Raw genomic sequence first — 19,925 nt, 5'->3', positions numbered from 1 at the left:
GCTGGGGGAGTGCCCAGCACAGTACTCACAGACTAACACCACGATTCTCTCGTCGAGGTTGCATAAGGCTCTGCGGAGCTCCGCCCTCGACGACTAAACCTGGGCGACCCAGCACGTCCGTGAGGCGGTGGGCGAGGCGGCGGCGAGGCAAGCCCTCACGTCCCTTCATGGGAGGCTTAGGCCCGGCCATCATAAAGTGCTGGTTGTACGCTAAAAGTTTATTCCTCATCCTCGTGCTTGTTGCTGTAACATTTTGACGCTTCTTACGATTATCTACCACTCCCTAATTGAGATTTTGACGACTAGAACAATTAGCCCTGTAATAAGTAGGTATGCTACACTAATTTCGGTGCCTCAAAATTGGATGCCCAGAAGTTAATTCGGACCCGTGCGTGTAAACGTTGCAAAAGTTTATGTAACTGCAAGAATTCCACCGACAATGCAGTACCAGCGAGATCACCTCTGCTTTAACTAATACATCAATAAATCACGACATCAACCGTTTGCTTATAATGTAGAATATAGTTTACTATTCAATGGCTTTCTGGGTTATCACAGATTTCTTAAACTTGGTGATCCCCATTCTCGGGCCATTACCACATAAGATATACAATGGTTAAATAAATACCCGCCGTTGTTGCGTAGTGGGTAATGTGGTAGGCGCCTAAACATGAGGTCGCGGGGTCAAATCCAGGGCCCGGCGGCCGGATTTCGATGGAGGCGAAATGCGGAAACACGCGCGTAGTTAGATTTAGGTGCACGTTAACAACCTCGGGTGCTCTATTTTATTGGGGAGTCCTCTACTACGGCGTGCCTCGTAACCAGATCGTGGTTTTCGCACGCGAAGTTCGATAATATAATTCAATTTTTTAATGTTTAAATAAATGCATGTAGAGAGATTCTGCTTCTTTCTCCGTAGACATGTGATCACGATTCCACCCTAGTACATCGCTTTCGCCCTCCTGACAGCGCTACGTCCACGCATCACAGAGCACATTCGCCTGATTTAGCGTTTGCATTTCGGCATAGCTTGTAAAGGGTTCAGTGCACAAATACAACAAAGTAATGTAACGTGCCATTGCGCACGTTGCATAGAAGAAAATAAACATATTTGCGCCCGTCTCCGTCAGTTGTATATCACTGAATCAATCTTTTCATTATTCGGCGTGGTTTCTTAGTGGCTTTGGCGTTGCGCTGCTGAGCACGAAGTCACGGCAGCAAATCCCCGCGGCGGTGGCCGCTTTTCTATGAGAGTGAAATGCGAAAAAAAAAACACCCGTGTACCGTACATTGGGCACGTTAAAGAACCCCAGGTACTCAGCATCATTCCGTGGTTTTTGACACGTGAAACCCCAGAATATCTTCTAACCTACAGCATCGATTCATATGGCTTCCATTTGTATATGGAAACATTTTTGCATGCGGAGACACGCAAAGGTGCTGAGGATGCATACATATTTTGCATAAATGTCAATATAGTATGCAGGTCATGGTAATATGAAGAGGGTGACTAGAACTATTCGCATGTAGGTAATGAGATACGTGGCCTAAAACCATAGACTAAAATGCAACATAAAACACAGAAAATGCGTATGCCCTCTCAGCACAGCGACACACATTTACAGAAATCAATAAAACCAGCCATCATAAGCAGAAAAAGCTTGTTTCTTATAAAAGGAGTTATGTGTTCACATCTTGTGTCCTCAGATCTCCTTGAGTAACTAGACAATTTTAAAGCCTGTTTTTCGCCTGTCCGAAAGTATTATACGCAACCTTTATATATATTATATATATACACTTACACCATATGTGTAATCTCATTCAATTTTCAGACCCGTGCAAGTACTGACACTTTTCCTTTGGGTTCATGGGTGAACCGGGGTGGCAATTAAACGCTTCGGCGAACTCTGGCGAATTTCTGAGGAGAGCGTTGCAGGTTGTCGAGTGGAACTGAGGGGCCGGCAACTCACACAATATACGGCACACAGTGAGGAAAAAGACCTGTTCCTCGGTGTAGTTTCTGGAAACGACCTTGCCACGGTCTACCGCTGTTGTGGCGAGAAACGTATTGTGTGCTATCTTGAGCGCGCCAAGGTCCGAAAGAAGAGATCCGCCGTGGTAAGCTTCCTGGCAATGACGATATTTTTCTGGCTCGTCCTGTTTTCCCGACGATAACATCGACTGCGTGGCAACCGTGCCATTGGCCCGAACCATGCGCCCAGTCTCGTCGATGGCCTTCAATACGTGGCTGGTGTACAGGTAACCTAGGCCACCGTAGAACATGGAACGCGAGCCGCGGGGGTAGTAGACCGGGTTGGTGAGGGCACTTATGGCTACACGGACGTCGTTGGTCAGGTAGTCGTAGTCGGCGAGCGAGAAGGAGATCATGTTGTGCAAACTGACGGTGGCTTCGTACAGACCAGTTCCGTTGAGTTCATGCAACACGTGGTGCGATTGGATCCAGTTTACCAAGAAAGAGGACTCCCTGGCATGCGGAAACAAGTGGTACGTTGTTTCCAGCGTTTCGTCATCGAAGTACTTTTTCTCGGGCCAGATAGTGGTGCTCAAAGCACGAAGTTTTTCCACGGCCTCGCTCTTACCCTGCGCTTCGAACAGAGACGAGCCGTTGACCTTCTTGATGACCGCATTCACTAGGCCCGTCATGTCCGAGTCCAGAGCGCGCCGGTCGTCGGCGTTCAGGTGCTTCCTCACGTAGATGGATGCGAGCAGAGGTCTGTAAACGGTCTCCACGTATCGAGAACAATACACGGACACGTGAGGCATAGCGTACCAGTGACCGGAAAAGGCAATCTCCAGCGGGGTCTTGTCGATGGTCAATGCGTGCAGCTGCACGAACTCCCAGGACATTTGGCGAATTAAGTCCGCGTCGCTGTACTTGGAGAAGAGGGCCCCAATTGACTCGAGGAGCATTGGATCGGAGACCAGCACTTCCGTCCCCTCAGAGACGGATCCGTTGGAGCGAAGGTTCACGTGTTCGCGCAGGAATCGCAACCAGCTGGACGAATTGAGGCGTCTGCCTGTGTACTTTCCAAGCTTGCCTACAGCTGTAGACATTGGCGACTTGGGGCTCTTTTTGAGCACAGCCAGCAGCGTCTGGATGACGTCACTCTGAAGCGTGGCGCTCTCGTACATCTGCGTGACGAAGGGATTTCGGCTGGTACTGTTTTCGCCGTACAGCATCACGTAGTGGCTCTTCCAGTACTGAACGTAGGCATCTCGCTCCAGGAGCTGCTTGTGGTTCATGTTAAGGAAAACCATTTGATCTTCGTCGCCGCTGCAGAAAATTAGTCTGTACCGATTTCTTGCCACCGGATCCTCGGCCAACCGCAGCGTCATCCAGAAGGTCATTTGCCATTTATAGGCCAGGCGAACGAGCACGCCAAGGGCACTCACATTCGCTGGCGGATCATAGGGCCAGTACAAGTTTAACTGCTTCATGAAATTTAGAAACGTTCCGGCATCGTGAGGTGTGGCTTTGCGGTCGGCCATACAACTGTCCAGCAAAGAAAGAGCCTGCATTGAGAGATGAGAGGTTGTAAACAGCGCATTTCGAGCTCTATCAGGAAAACATGATTAAGTACTTCATAATATTTGCGTTGTTCAGCTAAGAATAATTACACACGTGACACATATGCATAGCGTGGGGGACAATCCAACTGGGTCTGCAGCGGTTACTGTAGCCCTTCTTACGTAGGCACCGTGACACATGGATAATGGCGTTGTGGTGACAACTACAATAAGCTGCTCTGACAGCAGTTGCGAGCAGGCATGGCGTAACAACAGTGGCTTGAGTTCATTGCCTATTTTTACCGTTTTCCGCTTTGCGAACGTGGCCTGTACGACCGCTATGTGACAATAACCATGGCTTTATTTTTATTATTATTTTCAATAGACAACGCGAGCACGCGCGGGCTCGTTAAGCACAGTAAACGTATGCCTTCTTGCCCATAAAAACCACCGTTACCGTGATTAAAGTGAGTGGCCACTTCTTCATGATTAATTATTTCCAACAGAAGCTAGGATTGGACAGTCACCTATCACTGACGTGTTTGCTGAATGTCCTCCACACAGTGATGTGCGCTCACCACATGGGCACAATCTGCCGTCGAGTCGGAACCAGAGACTTGGATCCTCTAGCGCGGTGGCCGCATTGCAATGACGGCTGACTGAAATAATTATCGAGTGCTCAAGCTTAGGTGCAGGTTGAAGGACCTCCAGGCGGTCAAAGTTATTATCGATCCTCCACCGTACTTTGTCGCAAGGCCCATTAAGTTTTCCGCTGGTACACGTTAAACCCCATAAACTAACCAGCGTGCTCACTTCTACCACAGTGGCTTGCATGCGTCGCCTTCCTCCACCGCCGTCATCCTCACCATCATGCCCTAATACACTGCAGGACGAATAGCTTTCTCTGCAGGCTCCAGTTATCCCCATCCTGTGCAAGCGGATTCTTCCATATAATTGCAAAAAAAAGCAATATTCAACACTGCCCTGCCCTATACAGCTGCGGTGTGTCAACCATATCGTGCCCCAGTATGCCGTATCACCATGTGGTGCGTGTCGTTTTTACCGGAATGGAGACATCTCTCGGTGTATCTTGTGGGATTGATATTTCGCGAATTAGAATATGAAATGGTGGCCGTTGTCCCTGCTTTGGGAACATGGCTCCCATTATTATACGTAGTAGTAAGTAAGCAACAGTGGCTTTATCACAGTGTGCTCTTGTCAGCGCCCTTACCTATTGCACAGCGTTTATTGGGAACCGTGTGACGGCGATTGCTCCCATAGCCCCATATAGCCAGGCCGGCTTACAAGGAACTACGGAGCTTGCATTGATTCACTTGTGCCTTCTTGTAATACAGTACAAGATCATGTGCAGTGTGTTCCAGTGTTAAAAGGGACACATCAGCCTCTGCCATTTCTTTTTGCCCAATCGCTATAGTGTACGATTACCCGGCTTTGCAACCGGTGACACGTGCTTGGTGGCCCTGGTACTTTTGTACACACCTGTGCTGTGCACATACGTATTTTCAGCCGTCTCTTGCCGCTAGAGCGCTAGAAAATTCATAGCAGCAACTTAGAGTGTTTCCTTTGACAGAGGACCACGTACACTGTGCAGGAATCTTTCGGCAAAATATTTTCTGTACACCGGTTTGTATTAATACCAAAATATATCTTGCTAGCCTTTCCAGCTTTCACTGTTACAAAAACAAATAAGGGGACACAGGTGCACGTTAAGCCTAGCTTCCGTTTTAGTAAATCATCATCAGCAGCAGCAGCAGCAGCTGCTGCTGCTGCTGCTGCTGCTGCGGGGCAAAGGCTTCTCGGGGCAAAGCCACTGCGGGGCAAAGGCTTCTCCCATACTCCTCCAACTACTCCGGTTTTGTCTTAATTGTGGCCATGTGGCCAATCTCATCCGCCCACCTAACTTTCTGCCGCCCCCTGCTATGCTTCCCTTGCCTTGGAATCCACTCCGTAACCCTTAATGACCATCGGTTATCTTCCCTCCTCATTACATGTCGTGCCCATGCCCATTTCGTTTTGTTAATTTCAAATACGCAAGCCCTATGGTCGAAAGTGGGAGCAGTAAAGACTAACAGTAAAAACGAAATTATTTAAAACGAACAGTCGTTGGCACGGTTGAAAACTGAAAATAAGCTTGCGCGCGTGAAGTTTGCCTTTGATTGCAACAAAATGAATTTACGCCAAATACCTAAACCCGCAGATGGTTTCATATAGTTCCTTTAGAGACGAGGGTTTGTCCACCTGGCAAGTCATGCGAGCACGCACGATCGCTTGACTAGCACCGTTTACACATAGCATGGGGTCGTCCATGATTATGGCCATACCACGCAAAGTGATTAAACCATCAGTGTTTACGTTCTCAACCCGGAACGAACTATGCCGCTGTCGGACTCGTAGGGACAACGGTTGCCTTCGTTTGGCTGTATTTACGAAACGTCGGGCATATATAGACGCCAGCACCTTTAAAGTCAATCCAGAGTCGTGATTAAATTGTGATACCACCGGGAACCTAACTGTCAGTGGCTGCGGTCACGTTTTATGAAATACACCTTGGTTAACAACTTTCTGTCAACGCTCATCATCTCTCCTCGTGCAGTTAGTTGCATGTGGAATCGACGTAGGCAGCGTGGGAGCGGTGCAACGTCTACACTTGGCTTGTCCTCCGCCAACAGCAGGTATAAAGTGGCTCGGAAGGTGGTGTCGCTGCCGCTGCCCATTGCCACGCATGCATCGGGGCTCGACTGGACAGGCATTGTAAATGTGCATTAGGCTACGCGTGGATTTTCTGACGGTGATAATCTTGGACACACCCATTGTACTGGGTGTTATAAGTGTGCATGGGGGTTATAAATGTGCAATGGAAGATGCAAACACTCAAGACAGCCTTTTAGCACTCTTGACTGTCTTAAAATGTGTACTGTGTATGTGAAAGTTACTCAGCGCAACTCAACGCGAAACACAAAAACAGCGAGGCGCTTACTAATCTGAGCCCGTAGAAACGCATAAAGACTACTTTGTCTCAAACCAAAGACGCTACCAATAGCCAGCTCATGAACCCTCCGCATGGAGCACGTCGTCCTGTAAAGGTCTAAACAAAGGTAACAGATGCACCTGACATCGTTAATATAAAATTTCTGCTGTAACTGATTACCTTGCGGCGCGCAGTGCCTCCGGCAGTGCTCTCCTGCAGTAGGTGCCTCAGTTCATGCATCCAGCGCCTGACGACCTCACTGATGGCGGTCTTGGCCACCTCGCGGTAGCCCTCGGGCGGCTCCCAGGCCGAGCATACGTGGGCCTCGAAGTCGTCGCAGCGCCTGACCGAGCTGTTGACCCGATAGGACAGGTAGAGCGCGTGTAGACGGCAGTCGCTGGTCAGGCAGACCCGCGCTTGCTGGCTGCTGTAGGGGTCCTGTAGCCTGAGCAGCAGCATGACGAGCACAGCTGACGCCAAGAGCAGGGCCGCCACGAAAATAAATATGTTCATGGCCCGTCGGTTGAAGGTCTGCTCAATGTTCGGGCTCGCCGTTTCGAAGGCACCCGTGGGAAAGACTTGCCCTGGCTGGCCGTGTAAGCAGAATACAAGGAAAACGAGAATACGGAAGAATAAGTAACAATGATGGGTAGCATCACAGCAAAGAACGGCATACCAGCACGAAAAAAAAAATGAAATAAAAGATACCGCAGGCTAAAGCAAGACGCCTACATACTGTCACTGACTGAGAACTGTTCCATGCATATAGTCGAAACAATTAGCCCAAAGGTTCATATTGGTGCACACCAAGACACATGAGATAGCAGCACGTCTCGGCGCTGAATTTCGCAAACGTGATATCAAGGAGGCATAAAACGCATTTCGACAGAGATTAATGCATGAACCAGCTTATCCGGACGCCAATGCGAAAATAAAATGATAAATAAGTTCCATACTTCTGGCACCCTAATTTTCCGACTAAAGGAAGTGTTTTTAAGCTTCGCAACGCACACATACAGTGGCGCAAAGGTCGACGCCAGCCGAAGCTGTATAAAAGAAATACATTTCATGCAGTTGCCGCTTTAGGAACGAATTAATTTACGGAAGTACCGGGTTACGGCAAACGCAGACGCCAGTCACAACGCTGGTAGTGACGTCTTGCGACACCTTGACGTACAACACGTGAACACTTTTTTGTTACATAGGTGCTCTTGTCTAAAGAATACATAAAATATGGATTGTTCGTTGTAGATTGCTTCAGTGCCGAGACTTTACACCAGAAGATAATTAGAATATAGTTAGTTACTGCAATAAAAATCTGCGTCCCCTATACCTAAACTCTGCGTCAGTAGACGGCCCCAGCAATCCGAAGCGCTTTTGCGCCACTATTTATTTTGTTTATTCTTCGAAGATTTTCAATTTTTTATTATCCTTTTTTATCATTCGTCGCCCTAAGAATTTAATCGCCTGTTACCAAGGGTGCAGCCACAAGTTCAGTTCAGCTTAAAATTAAATTTACCTTCCGGTTGGAAGGGCTGCCACCTCGTCAAGTCACAGAAGCTGAATTAAAGCAAACTCGTGCCTTGGTTCTGCCCTGGTGAAAAACGCACGCGAGACGCGTACACGCTTGGCGTGGACTCTCTGGCCGGCGGCAATTTCTCGCTATGTTGTAGCACAGTGTGTCTCGGCTCGCCGACCGGGCCTGTAAGGCAAAATTCAAGACGCCGTACGTGGTGCGGCGCCGGCGCTGGGAACGGCGCCGGGCCATCGATGACAGTAGACAAGAAGATAGAGGTCCTGCAGGCCGTGCCCAACGCAGCACCTCTTCGCGGAGCCGTTCGAGAACGCCGACCCGCAAGGGCAGCCACCAAAGCCGCCAACGATCGAGATCCCGTTCCCGGGATGGCCCGAACAGGGCCGACCAGGCGCCATCGGCTGGCTCCAAGGACGGCCGCCGCTGAGAGACGATGGGGAAAGGAGGCAGTCGTAGCTAGAGCGGAAGACGCCGGGGATCCCGTTCGAGGTCCCGGACCAGATCAAGAACCCGGGTCGAGTCCAACCAACGAGGGATACTCGCCGAAAAAAAGGTGGGCTGGACCAACAGGTCTTCCGTCGCTCTAGGGGACGACAGAGAGTTCCCACCCCTCAACCCTACCCCACCTGCCCCCTCTAGCCAAAACGCCGCAACACGCCAAGAGTGCGGCGAATGTACAGAACTTAAAAGACTAATCGAAAGGCAAAACGCCCAGATTCAGGAACAGAATGTGCAGATCAGAGCACTCATGAGTAAAATAGACGCGCTAGCTATCGGCAGCTCAGCGCCTAAAATAACCAAAACGAGCCAGGCGCCCGAGGACGCCAACGAGAAACGCAAGGTGCCGCGGAGGGACCCCCTCTCGCCCCGCCAAGAGCGGAGAGGAGAGGCGCAGCCCATGCACCAAGCATTGAATGTTCAAGAAGCGATGGACGCTGAAACCACAGCTGACTGCAAGACGGCAGCAGCGGCACCGCAGACGTCAAATCAACAACAGCAACCACCGCAAGAGGGCAAACTGGCAGCGATACTCGCAGCCATCAATCAAATTAACGAGAATCTCGACAATATGAATGCCAGGTTAGAGGTCTTCGAGGGTCAAATAAAGATCCTGTCCGTCAAGCACGAACGACTGGCGGCGAAGACAGCGACGATAACCGTGAAGAACAAGTTCGCAGCACTAAGGAAAGAACGCGCCAATAAAGTCAAGGAATAGATCGCGTACAGGCGCGGTCGCATCAAAACGTCAAAGGAAGATGGCGCAGACGCCGAACAGTAAAAAGCAAATCCGCGGGGGGGAAACAACGATCATTTACCAATGGAATTGCTGGGGCATCCGCACCAAGGAAGCCGAGTTACAACTTCACTTAGATGGGCTCGACCAGAAACCGGATATTATCGCTTTACAAGAGACACACGGCAGACCCAGACTCCCGGGTTACGTCAGGTACACGGATCCGACGGAAGGCGGGACGGCGTTACTGGTGCGCACCAACATAGCAGCCACCCAGCACCTCACCGCGCAAAAGGGCTGCGAACACACGCTGGTCGAGGTTCACACAAGGACTATTGGCAGTGCCGGAAACCTGTTTGTGATGAGCGCATACTGCAGGCCGTCACAAAGGCAGTACGACTTTGAAACAACAGTGAGCCAGGCGAAGAGGTTGGCGGGGAACAGGCCGCTCCTGGTCCTAGGCGACTTCAACGCCCCTCACACTACATGGGGTTACAAATACCAATCTAAACGAGGCAAGGCTCTAGCAAAGGCAATGGAGGACCAAGAAATGGCGCTCCTTAATGAACCGGGCGTCGCCACCCGAAAGGGAAACAGCGTCAACAGGGACACCACCCCGGACCTGTCGTGGATGGCGGGCTCCCTAGAAGTGGCCTGGCGGAACGAAGACGTAGACCTGGGCTCCGACCACAGTATCATAAGTGTAACGATCAAGGGACCAAGGTACCGGGCAGCCCTCGGCAAAGCCCGGATCACCGACTGGGACCGAATGCGCAAGCACACGGACGAAGAAAACGAGACCTCCGGAGAAAACGCGGAGGAGGGCAGACATCAAACGTACGCAGAATGGGCGCGAGGACAAAAGATCACGCTCGACAGATTTACTCAAGAAGTTGTGACAACGATGCAGACGCCCTTCGTCGACGCCAAACTAGCACACATGTGGGAGGCGCGGCACTCGCTCACGCGAAGATGGAAGCGTCAACGACGAAACAAGAAGCTCGTCAAACGCATCGCGCTCCTCAACAAACAGATCGCTGAATACGCAACCAAGCTGTGCCGAGAGAACTGGATGAGTACGTGCGACGGGCTGCAGGGAAAGCTGTCGGTGCGCAAGACCTGGTGCCTGCTCAGACACCTGATCGACCCGTTGAGCAGCAAGACCGCAACCAACCGCAACCTCACCAAAGTTCTGAACGCTTACGATGGCAACGGCCAAAGGCTCATTGAAGACCTCAAGGCGATCTACCTCAAGACGGAGAGAGGGCGATTTCCGATACCGGAGGAGTACGGGGGACCGGCAAATCCGGCATTGGATGAACCGTTCACCATCACGGAGTTATTAACAGCCATAGACGAGAGTAATAAGGCGAGCGCACCAGGAACGGACGCCATTACATACAAGCTGCTCAATAACATGAGTGATGCGGCGGCACGTGGGCTCCTGGGTCACATCAATAGAACCTGGGAAAGCTCGAAGTTGCCCGCAGAATGGAAAGAGGCCGAGGTACGGTTCATACCTAAACCCGGCAAACCTCTGACCATCGAGAACATGCGCCCCATCTCGCTCACGTCCTGTGTGGGCAAGGTCATGGAACGCATGGTTCTCAGAAGACTTCAAGCACACCTGGACGAGACAAATCAGATGCCGGCGACCATGTATGGATTCCGCCAGCACCTGAGCACCCAAGACGTCTTGATCCAATTACACGAATTGGTGATTAAAAAAGCAACGAGGCACGTGCCCCGGGGTATACTGGCTTTGGACCTCAAAGGGGCCTTCGACAACGTGTCCCACGCCAGCGTGCTCGAGAACCTGTGCAAGACGGGGTGTGGCCGCAAGACCTACGGTTATATCAAAGATTTTCTAACCAATAGAACAGCAACTATCCGGATAGGAAATGAACGGTCAGAGCCTGTGGAGCTCGGAGACAGGGGTACCCCACAGGGGTCTGTCCTGTCGCCTCTGCTTTTCAACCTAGCACTCCTGCCCCTGCCCGAACTACTCAATCAGATCGAGGGCGTGGACCACGCGTTCTATGCCGACGATATAACGGTGTGGACGAACCGCGCGGGTTCCGATGCCTGGGCGGAGGAAGCCCTGCAGAGAGCGGCAACGACCGTCCACGAGTATGCCAGGACCTGTTGCCTGAGCTGCGCTCCACAGAAATCGGAGCTGCTCATGGTACAGCCCGGAAGACCAAAGAAGGAGCCGCCGCCAAACATAATCATCACCATCGACGGCACAGAGATCAAACCAACGCAGCAGATCCGGATACTGGGCCTGCTGTTGCGCAGCGACGGCAAGGCGCACGCAGCCGTCAACAAAATCAAGACCACATCCAAGCAAGTCCTCAGCATGATCCGGAGAGTCACCAACCGGAACAGAGGAATCAAAGAAGAAGACGCACTGCGCCTGGTGCAGGCATTCGTCGTGTCACGCGTAACGTACTCCGCCCCGTACCTCCAGCTTGCGAAGGTGAACCGCGAAACGCTGAACACGACGATAAGGAAAGCAGTAAAACTCGCCATGGGCATCCCAGTCTACTCGTCAACGCAGAAGCTGCTGGAAATGGGTGCCCACAACACGGTGGAAGAGCTGGTGGAAGCACACCTATCCCACCAGAGGGTAAGGCTGAGCCGGACAGAGCACGGTCGGGCCGTCCTACGCAAGATAGGATGGCAAATTGAACAGCTACCGACAACGGAGCCGCTCCCCACAACGTGGAGAGACATTATTAAGACCAAGCCCCTCCCCCGGAACATGCAACCGGGGAGGAACAACGAGAGACGCTCTGCGCGGGCCAAGGCACTGGCTCGACAGCTGGAAGAGGACCCCGAGGTCCTCTACGCGGACGCCTCACTTCCCAAGCACGGAACCAGAGCAACGGCGGTCGTCACCACCATCGATAAACTTGTCACAGGCGCGTCGATATGGACGACGAATACAGCCGAAGCAGAAGAAGTGGCCGTGGCCCTCGCACTCGCACAACCGGGAGTGAGGACCGTTGTCACAGACTCCCAGACCGCCTACGCAAGCTACCGCAAGGGGAACATCTCTTCCGTGGCACTAGCGATCCTCAACAAATGCAAATCACCGGGGCGGGCCGTTGAGCTCGTGTGGGTCCCGGCTCACTCGCAAGTGGAAGGCAACGCACTCGCCGACCACTATGCCCGAGAACTATCGATCCGGGCCGAGGACGAGCCAGGGCTACCGCACCGCGTGACAAGCTACAAAGAAATCACGCAAATGTACAGAAGCGGCAGATGTAGGCTTCCCCGTCCGCATCCGCAACTCAACCGAATTCAGCAAACGATCGTGCGACGCACGCAAGCGGGGTCGCTAGCGAATCCAGTGCTCTTGCATAAGATGTTCCCAACAGAGCATGACACTTCATGCCCTTTTTGCAGACGGTCAAAAGGCACTCTAGCACACATCCTTGCAGAGTGCACTAAGCTCAAGAGCCCCCCACCATCCCTACCCCCCACCCTCCCCAGCCCCAACCCCCGCGAGCGATGGGAGACCTTGTTGTCCAGCCCCGACCTACCGACCCAGCTCGCGCTGGCGGCTAGGGGCCAGGAACTGCTGGACACATATGGGACCTGAGAATAAGGTTCCACCCCATCTGGTGCCAGCGCGCACCAACCGCCACTAAGGGCTCAGCACAAAAGTTGATTCTCTCTCTCTCTCGGCTCGCAAGACGCGGTGCGAGCCGAGACTTACCGACTCCTTACCGTCTCGTATGCCGTGCGGAAAGCCTTTCAATGCGGTAAAGTGCGCACATGCGCAGTCCTCGGCCCGCACGGTATTCCTGCGCTTACCGTACGGTAACTTGGCCCTGCTAAACCTCTCTAATCTGTCTCGTGCAGCACGTTCCAAATGGAGCGAAGTATGCCGCGACTGCCTCGCTAATCGGGAGATCGCAAGAGGCAGCGCGTGGGTGACGCGTGGTCGCGAATCACTGCTGCCGCCGCAGACAAGCTTTCGCTGACGCAGCGCTTTGTTTCCATATATAGTATCGCTGGCGTCGTCGGTGAAAAGACGACGCGCGCTACTCTGGCGCCATCTCGTAGCCATCGCCGCCGCAGAGCCCGTCTAGTGGGGCACTATGCTTTTCGTCTCACGCTTTCGCCATACCCTCCCCCTCCGCTTTCCGTCTGATAGTTCGGCTGCAGACTCCTATCCCACCTTCCTCCTCGTGCTCTCTCCATTGTCGCCGTCTTTCATTGCCCGCTGCGCTCGGCGTTCGCTCTTTCATCATTCGCTGTGCTCCTTCGCTCGGTTACGAGTTACGCTGATTCTCGCCGCTGTGATATAATAAAAATGCGACAGAGTATATCTCACGATGACTGTCGACGTGAATGGGATTAGTATGCAATCAATGCCGCAAACACCGCATTGCAGAATACAACTTTATTTACAGTCTGTAGTGGTCATCCTATATTTCCATTGCTTCAATTTTAGCGGACGCCACCCAGAAAATGTCACTAAACGCAGGCTCCCAACAACAGCCGGTTTTGTACCGCTAGCACTGTAGCACGGGGTTCAGGAAATAAACAATGAATTAGGTATGGTCCGATGGAATAGGCTTTTTTTTTCTGGCTAAAAGATATAACTTTCATTGCGAGCTGGAAGAACATGCGTGCTCACTTTCATCAGTAAATGGTTACCTTGCGACGCGACTAACGTTCAAGCCTCTCAAAGTACTGGCTTGCACGGTTGAAGCTGGTATGCTTCCATGTTCTAGTTGGCATAGAGCCGAACTTTTGTGCTATCGGAAGCGGATTCAAAAGCAACTGTCGTATGTCTACTTTCATTCATTTTGTTTCGGGAGCAAGAGTGACGTTTCTGGTGCTAGACTGTAGACACCAGCAGCCTGCCAAACTGGGGAAGTAGGTAAAAAATACTTATCGATTATAATTATAACCATTATAATAAACTAAAAATAAAAATATATTTATAGCTTCAAGAAAGCGAAAGCTTGGCAGATTTGTACGACTTCCCGGATCCACAAGAAACTTAGACGCAGCCCCCTTCCCGCTATTTCTTCCCGCTAAAGATCAGCCCCACCGAAGAGCAGTCCCACTGAATTCTAATTTTCGCCAGCGTGTCTCGTAAAGTACTAACGCACTAATTATAAGCGACAATGCACGGCCGCCTTGCCATGCATTTTCGCGTTGTAGCTCATATTGAACGCGTTAATAAATATTACCTAATTCCTACAGGTTTCCTTTCAATACAAAAGGTAAGAGGTCCCTTGCGGTCGTTTAGGCAGGTCCCTAGATTTTCTGCTTTTCTTTAAACATCGACATCTACCTCCTCTGCTTACCCCTTTTCACACAAAGCCGACATTGACCGCCATGTTCTTCATAACCTCCTGAGTGGGCGAGAGACACGCTGCCAGCGCGGCCCGCATCGAGCACGCGCGTTATAGGAACTATTCAAGAACGCAGCTTAAGTTGAAGCCCACGCTTGATTTGATCCGAGTTGCGCATGGCGTGAGCGTGCCCCAGGATGCTCATTGCGTTTCCGCCAGCGCGTTCACGGAAGGTGTCATTTAAGACAAGTCAAGCATGAACTTCAGCTTAAGTTGCGTTCTTGAATACGGGGGTTAAAGAAGTTATGTATTGAAGGTGCAAACCACGGTTTGCGGCAATACAACGTCAGGAAATGTGGCCGCTACAGATATGGAAAATTAAACATCTTAGATGCGCAAAACTGAAGCGCTTACTCAAACTGCGAATGGCCGAAAGCGTAAGACCCTGCGATGTGTCTTACCAGGTTCCAAACAAAGAAGGAAAAATTAAGTTGACGTATTTTTTTTTCTGGACGCTGCTTACGCGCTAGCGTATGGAGGTGGCGAACATGCACTGCAAGCACCATGGCATGGAAGAATAAACTGGAAGGTCGCGAGGGCGGTAGCGGGCGCTACATTAGAGAGTCTTATCGGCGGTATTAGGGTAAACGCAGGCGTAAATGTGAGCGGTCTATTACAGTAGCCTGCATGGTGGAGCGACCTGCTGGCGCAGAGCTCAGTCAGAAACACACAGGTAATGTTAGAGTAAGCAAGTATATTTTAATGCGATAGCGTTAAGAAGCGAGTGTCCCAGAAAAGCCGGCGTCCAACGTGAGACGTCGAACCATGCACACCCAACGACCTCTCTACAACCTAAGTGGCTCACACCTTGCCTTCCATTGTTTACAAATTTATTGCTCGGAATTTTGAGAATCGCAGCCTACAATAAAACGCAATGAAAAAAAAATACAAACACCCTATGTTCTTTATGTTAGTTCTTCTAAAACGGAAGTATTAAAAACGCGAAGCAATAACAGGAGATCGACCCAGGCACGAGGCCGCGTTTCTACCAGGAAGCTCGCCTTCGTGCATAGCGTTCGCAGCCAGCGTTTCCCGGTAAACGTTACGATTACATAAGCTGCAGTTAACCGAGAAGCATGAAAAGACGCCACGTAACGAGCGCACGTCGACGGAGCCGAGCGGGCGAAAGGGGATGATATTGATTTAAGGAAAGGAAGGACGCTTGGGGCGAACGGGGACGTACTGCTGCCTCAGCAGAGCGTCAGGTGTTGCGCGATGGGAGATGGCATCGCCGCGACCCACGTCACCCTCGTTCTCGCTCTCGGAAACCCTGTGTTCGCCGCGCGTTTCTTGTCCGCGCAAGCTCTCGCCTGCATTCCACCTGGGCCTCGGGAAGGCCAAATCAAAACGCCCCAAGCGCCTCAACGCGCTCGCTTCCCCGCGAGGACAACTCGAAGGATCGCACTGCAGTGTTTAATTAATTGTGCAATAATGCTTTTGCATTCAAAACTCATGAGTGTTTAGGTGTCCTCCGATTAGTTTCATTCCAGAGCCTTCCACTAGGGCGTCTTGTCTCGCACAGCCCGTGTGTGACGATGGGACTTCAGAACCCGTAATTTAATTTAGGCAAGAGCACTAGCCCTGCAGCCTGTTACAAGACAATGAGGCTAAGCAGCGATATGATTTCTCACAAATGTTTACCAGAGGATGAGTTTCGCCTTAAGCATGCAGCAAGGGGCCTAGCTGTGTAACAATGAGATGTGAAAAAAAAAATATGAACCGACCCGCGCTTCTATCCAAGGATGCGTTTAGAATGTTTCGGAAGGTGGCTATTTTCGGCACGATGTTGCACTGTGTGTTATGAGAGGTGGTTTTCTTACACCGTGCTTAATCCGCACGTGCAAGACGACCGGTACTTCCTCATCAACCAGTTTGGAACCCTGTGCAGCATCTGTGCGTCTCAATGACAGCGTCTCGATATTCTAGCTGTCGCGAGGCAATAATGCGAAAACGCTCACTTAGCACGGTGCTACTGCACAGTACTACACTGTGGAGCGGCACCAGCTGTACCACTATTACTACCGTAACACTGGTGCCACCACAGTCTGGAACGGCACCAACACGCGAACTTTATGGCTTTGCTAAACTGCTAAATCTTCTGATTGGCTCTCGAAAACAGCTCGTTGCAAAAAATCATAGTCAGTTGTCGAAGAATGTTAAACGCATTATAAAGCAAAACCTTAAAAGATGGTGTTTTAATGGGTGATCCGTCGGACCAATTCGCATAGGGTGACAGCGGGTTATGTCACCTGAAACATTATCCTAAAAAAATTCGCGATTCAGATTAAGTGCATTTGTTTCTAAACTTACACGCGCATGCAAGCCACTTCCATGACGTATAACATCGTATGGCAGACTCAGGCGTTGCCTGCAGAACGATAGTTAATCCGCAGTTCTGTGCGTCCTGATAAAAATGAATGTGGCCTCAAGGATGAGTTGTTATGAAGTACTAATACAATAGAACCACAGAAAAGAGGCAATACGAAGTAGGCACGACATACATTAGACACACAGGTCACTATTTATTCATAAAATGTAGACAGGTAAGCTAAGAGCTCGCGCATAAATCCCATTCTTACATAGTTTTCTGATATAATTTCGTTTACTATTGCTAGTTGGCGTACCGTATAGTTAATCCTGTATATCTATCTAAAGAAGTTGGTTGCAAGTCCAGCAAGTATCCCGTGTTCCTCTTACTCTTGCACTTCTCCATTGTTTAGAACGCAGTTGACATTTTAAGCAATCGTGAACATATAGCTCAAGCGCCAATCGAACCGCAGCTGAAACGTATGCATATGTTGCGGCAGTTCAAACTCAGCTTTACTGCTGTGCAATAAATACACTCCCTCAAAACTGAGGAACACAATGAGAAAGCAAAAGGCAACAGCACCCAGACAGCTGTGGAATACGAAACGTAAACAGCGGTGTGCATGATTCGCAAAGAAGGAAGTACACCTACTGCCCTTCGTGTCAACCTTTATGGCGTTCATTCTGGTATTTCTTACAGACTATGCGCTTTGTCGGCTATAACCTCGTATCGGCCTGCGCGTTTTCGCTTCAGTGTAAACGCAAAATAAGCAAGCATGGAACACTCACCAAACCTTTCGACGAATCTTCTGCGACAAGCCCCGGTATCACTTTGGTCGTGCCTCCTGCAAAACCGTGGAATGCAGGTGGCTTCAAGGGCACGGCGAGAAGATTCTGGACGCCACGCTCAAATATGGACTTTTTCGGTATACTTTCGCGTTTAACTGCATCCACTTCCTCAAGCAGGGCCCTGTTCTCTTTGAAGAGGGCATCGAACTCAGTCCTAAGAAGGTCCACTCCGGGGCGACGATGCAGGACCTTCTTGCGGAATGGGCCGTTCGAGAAACTGGGACTGCTCATAGAACTGGGGCTTGGAGAATTGACGCCCAGGTGCATTGGCGATGCTTCCGTCAACCTGCGTGCGGGATGTGAAGAAGCCTCGTACTTTGGAGAGCGCTGCGAGTGACTTCCTGGGTGTGTTTGATCGGCGAAGAAAACAGGGCTCTCGGAATTTTTCTTGCCGATGTTTTTCACATGGGTTCCAGCACAGCCATCATGCCCTGACTTCTCGTTCGCCGGTGAGGCACTCGCGCCTAACGGCGCAGCGCCAGGAGTCTTTCCATTGATGGGTCGTCCGCTGCGTTCGACGCTCGTTGGGTTCAGTACCTCTTCCGGTGGAGTCCCAACTGCTTTGAACGCGGCTGTACCTGGTAGCTCCATAGCATAAGCTTGGTTGTGCTGGCGCTGCTCGGGAGAGTGTACATTTTTCTTTCTGAGGCTTTCTTTGCCTTGCTTCGGCGCCGTTGACCTGGAAGCAGTAGAGGATGCGTGGCCAACCACAGGAACCGACGCCGTCGCAGTTACAGATCGACGGAGCAGAGCTCGCAGGCGACTCGGTTCCTTGTGAGACATCTGGGAATCGGGGCTGTGCCTGTCCATTGTGGAGCGCTCTGTTCACCCCAGATAACCTTGAATTTCAGTTCCACTGACTTGTGATACTCGAAGAAAAGCCACAGACTTGAGCTGGAGTTTCCTTCTTCAGTGCTTTATCTCGGTCGTCGTTGAAAGGGTTTGCGTTCTGAGCAACGAAAAATCGGTATCAGCGCTCGTGAGAACTGCTTCTTCTGCCTCTTCTCGCTTTCTCACAGCACTTCCTTTTCTTCTTCGTTCTGACTTCAAATATGGTAATCCAGCACATTACAGGGATAAAAACTGGTGCTGATAGCGTTTTAGTAACTATTATAGATATGCTTAACAAAACAGCGAAATGTGCTAAAGACAGAATGCTAGCTCCCGCTCTCAGTACGCGCGTGAAGCTTTGAAAGATAGGTAAATAAACCTAAGCAGGCGCCATGCACTCGGGGAATCGATTTTATGCGAAGAATTTTTCTCGTAGGTGGCTATCCAGCATTGTTTGCGATTACTCAAAGCGTTACCGGGTGGACCAGTGGGTTCGCATAACAAGAACAACTATGTGACTGACGCGAGCGTGTGTTTGACTCAACAGCAAGACGATGATTGTTTGACGTCAACGCCATGATTTCTTCTCCGGCTGTACGAGCCGGGGCTAGCTTAAATCATGCCGATTGTCGGGTTTACATTGCCATTGGATGAGCGAAAGCGACAGAAACACAGACTGTGACGTCAGCCGCGATAACGTAATATACAATCCTACGTAGTTGTGGCTATGTCACGTGGTTCACGTTAGAGCGATGGTGGTGTTTTGATCCGGGCGATTAAATTTTAAAGCCTATTTGTCCTGCACCGAGTATGAAGGCGGTGCAACGGCACACAGTTTCTACTTCGCGTTAGCTGCTACGAGGAAAATACGGGATATGCGCGCCTATCACAGAGACCACGAAGTCTAGCACAGGGTCTCAAAGCACGAGCAGTCACATTATAACGCGACAGCGTTAATGACCCAGCGTCGCAGAAAATCTGGTGTCAGCGTTCCGTGTCCAGCGTAGACCGCCGTAACGGCGAAAATAATTTCAGACCAAGCATACCCAACCATGCAGGCCCACCACGTAGCACAAGGAAGTCACTGAATTATTGAATTTTTCAAGGTAAAATACTTCAGAAAAATCGTAAGTACAACTCGCAACCTAAAGGCATTACAGCGTCGGATTGTAATCTCAGTATACGTGAAAACATAACTCCGTTACGGGGACACTCAAAACACAAACCCGTTTTCCAGCGTTTCTACCATTCAAAGACCGACCATGGCCTCCGAGA

General features: G+C 50.7%; 1 protein-coding gene across 1 annotated transcript; it reads right to left on the bottom strand.

The window, feature by feature from the left end:
* Positions 1-1,122: 1,122 nt before the first annotated feature.
* On the bottom strand, positions 1,123-18,812 carry LOC135897616 (neprilysin-like). Its single transcript, XM_065426296.2, has 3 exons — positions 17,760-18,812; positions 6,698-7,105; positions 1,123-3,534 (listed from the first exon to the last, which is right to left on the bottom strand). The coding sequence occupies exons 1-3, from the start codon at positions 18,627-18,629 to the stop codon at positions 1,822-1,824; spliced, it is 2,991 nt and encodes a 996-aa protein (XP_065282368.1). The 5' UTR covers positions 18,630-18,812; the 3' UTR covers positions 1,123-1,821.
* Positions 18,813-19,925: the final 1,113 nt, after the last annotated feature.

Source organism: Dermacentor albipictus, chromosome 4 (genome assembly GCF_038994185.2).
Source record: "Dermacentor albipictus isolate Rhodes 1998 colony chromosome 4, USDA_Dalb.pri_finalv2, whole genome shotgun sequence".
Classification (NCBI taxonomy): Eukaryota; Metazoa; Arthropoda; class Arachnida; order Ixodida; family Ixodidae; genus Dermacentor; species Dermacentor albipictus.
This window is presented reverse-complemented; position numbering and strand designations above follow the sequence as displayed.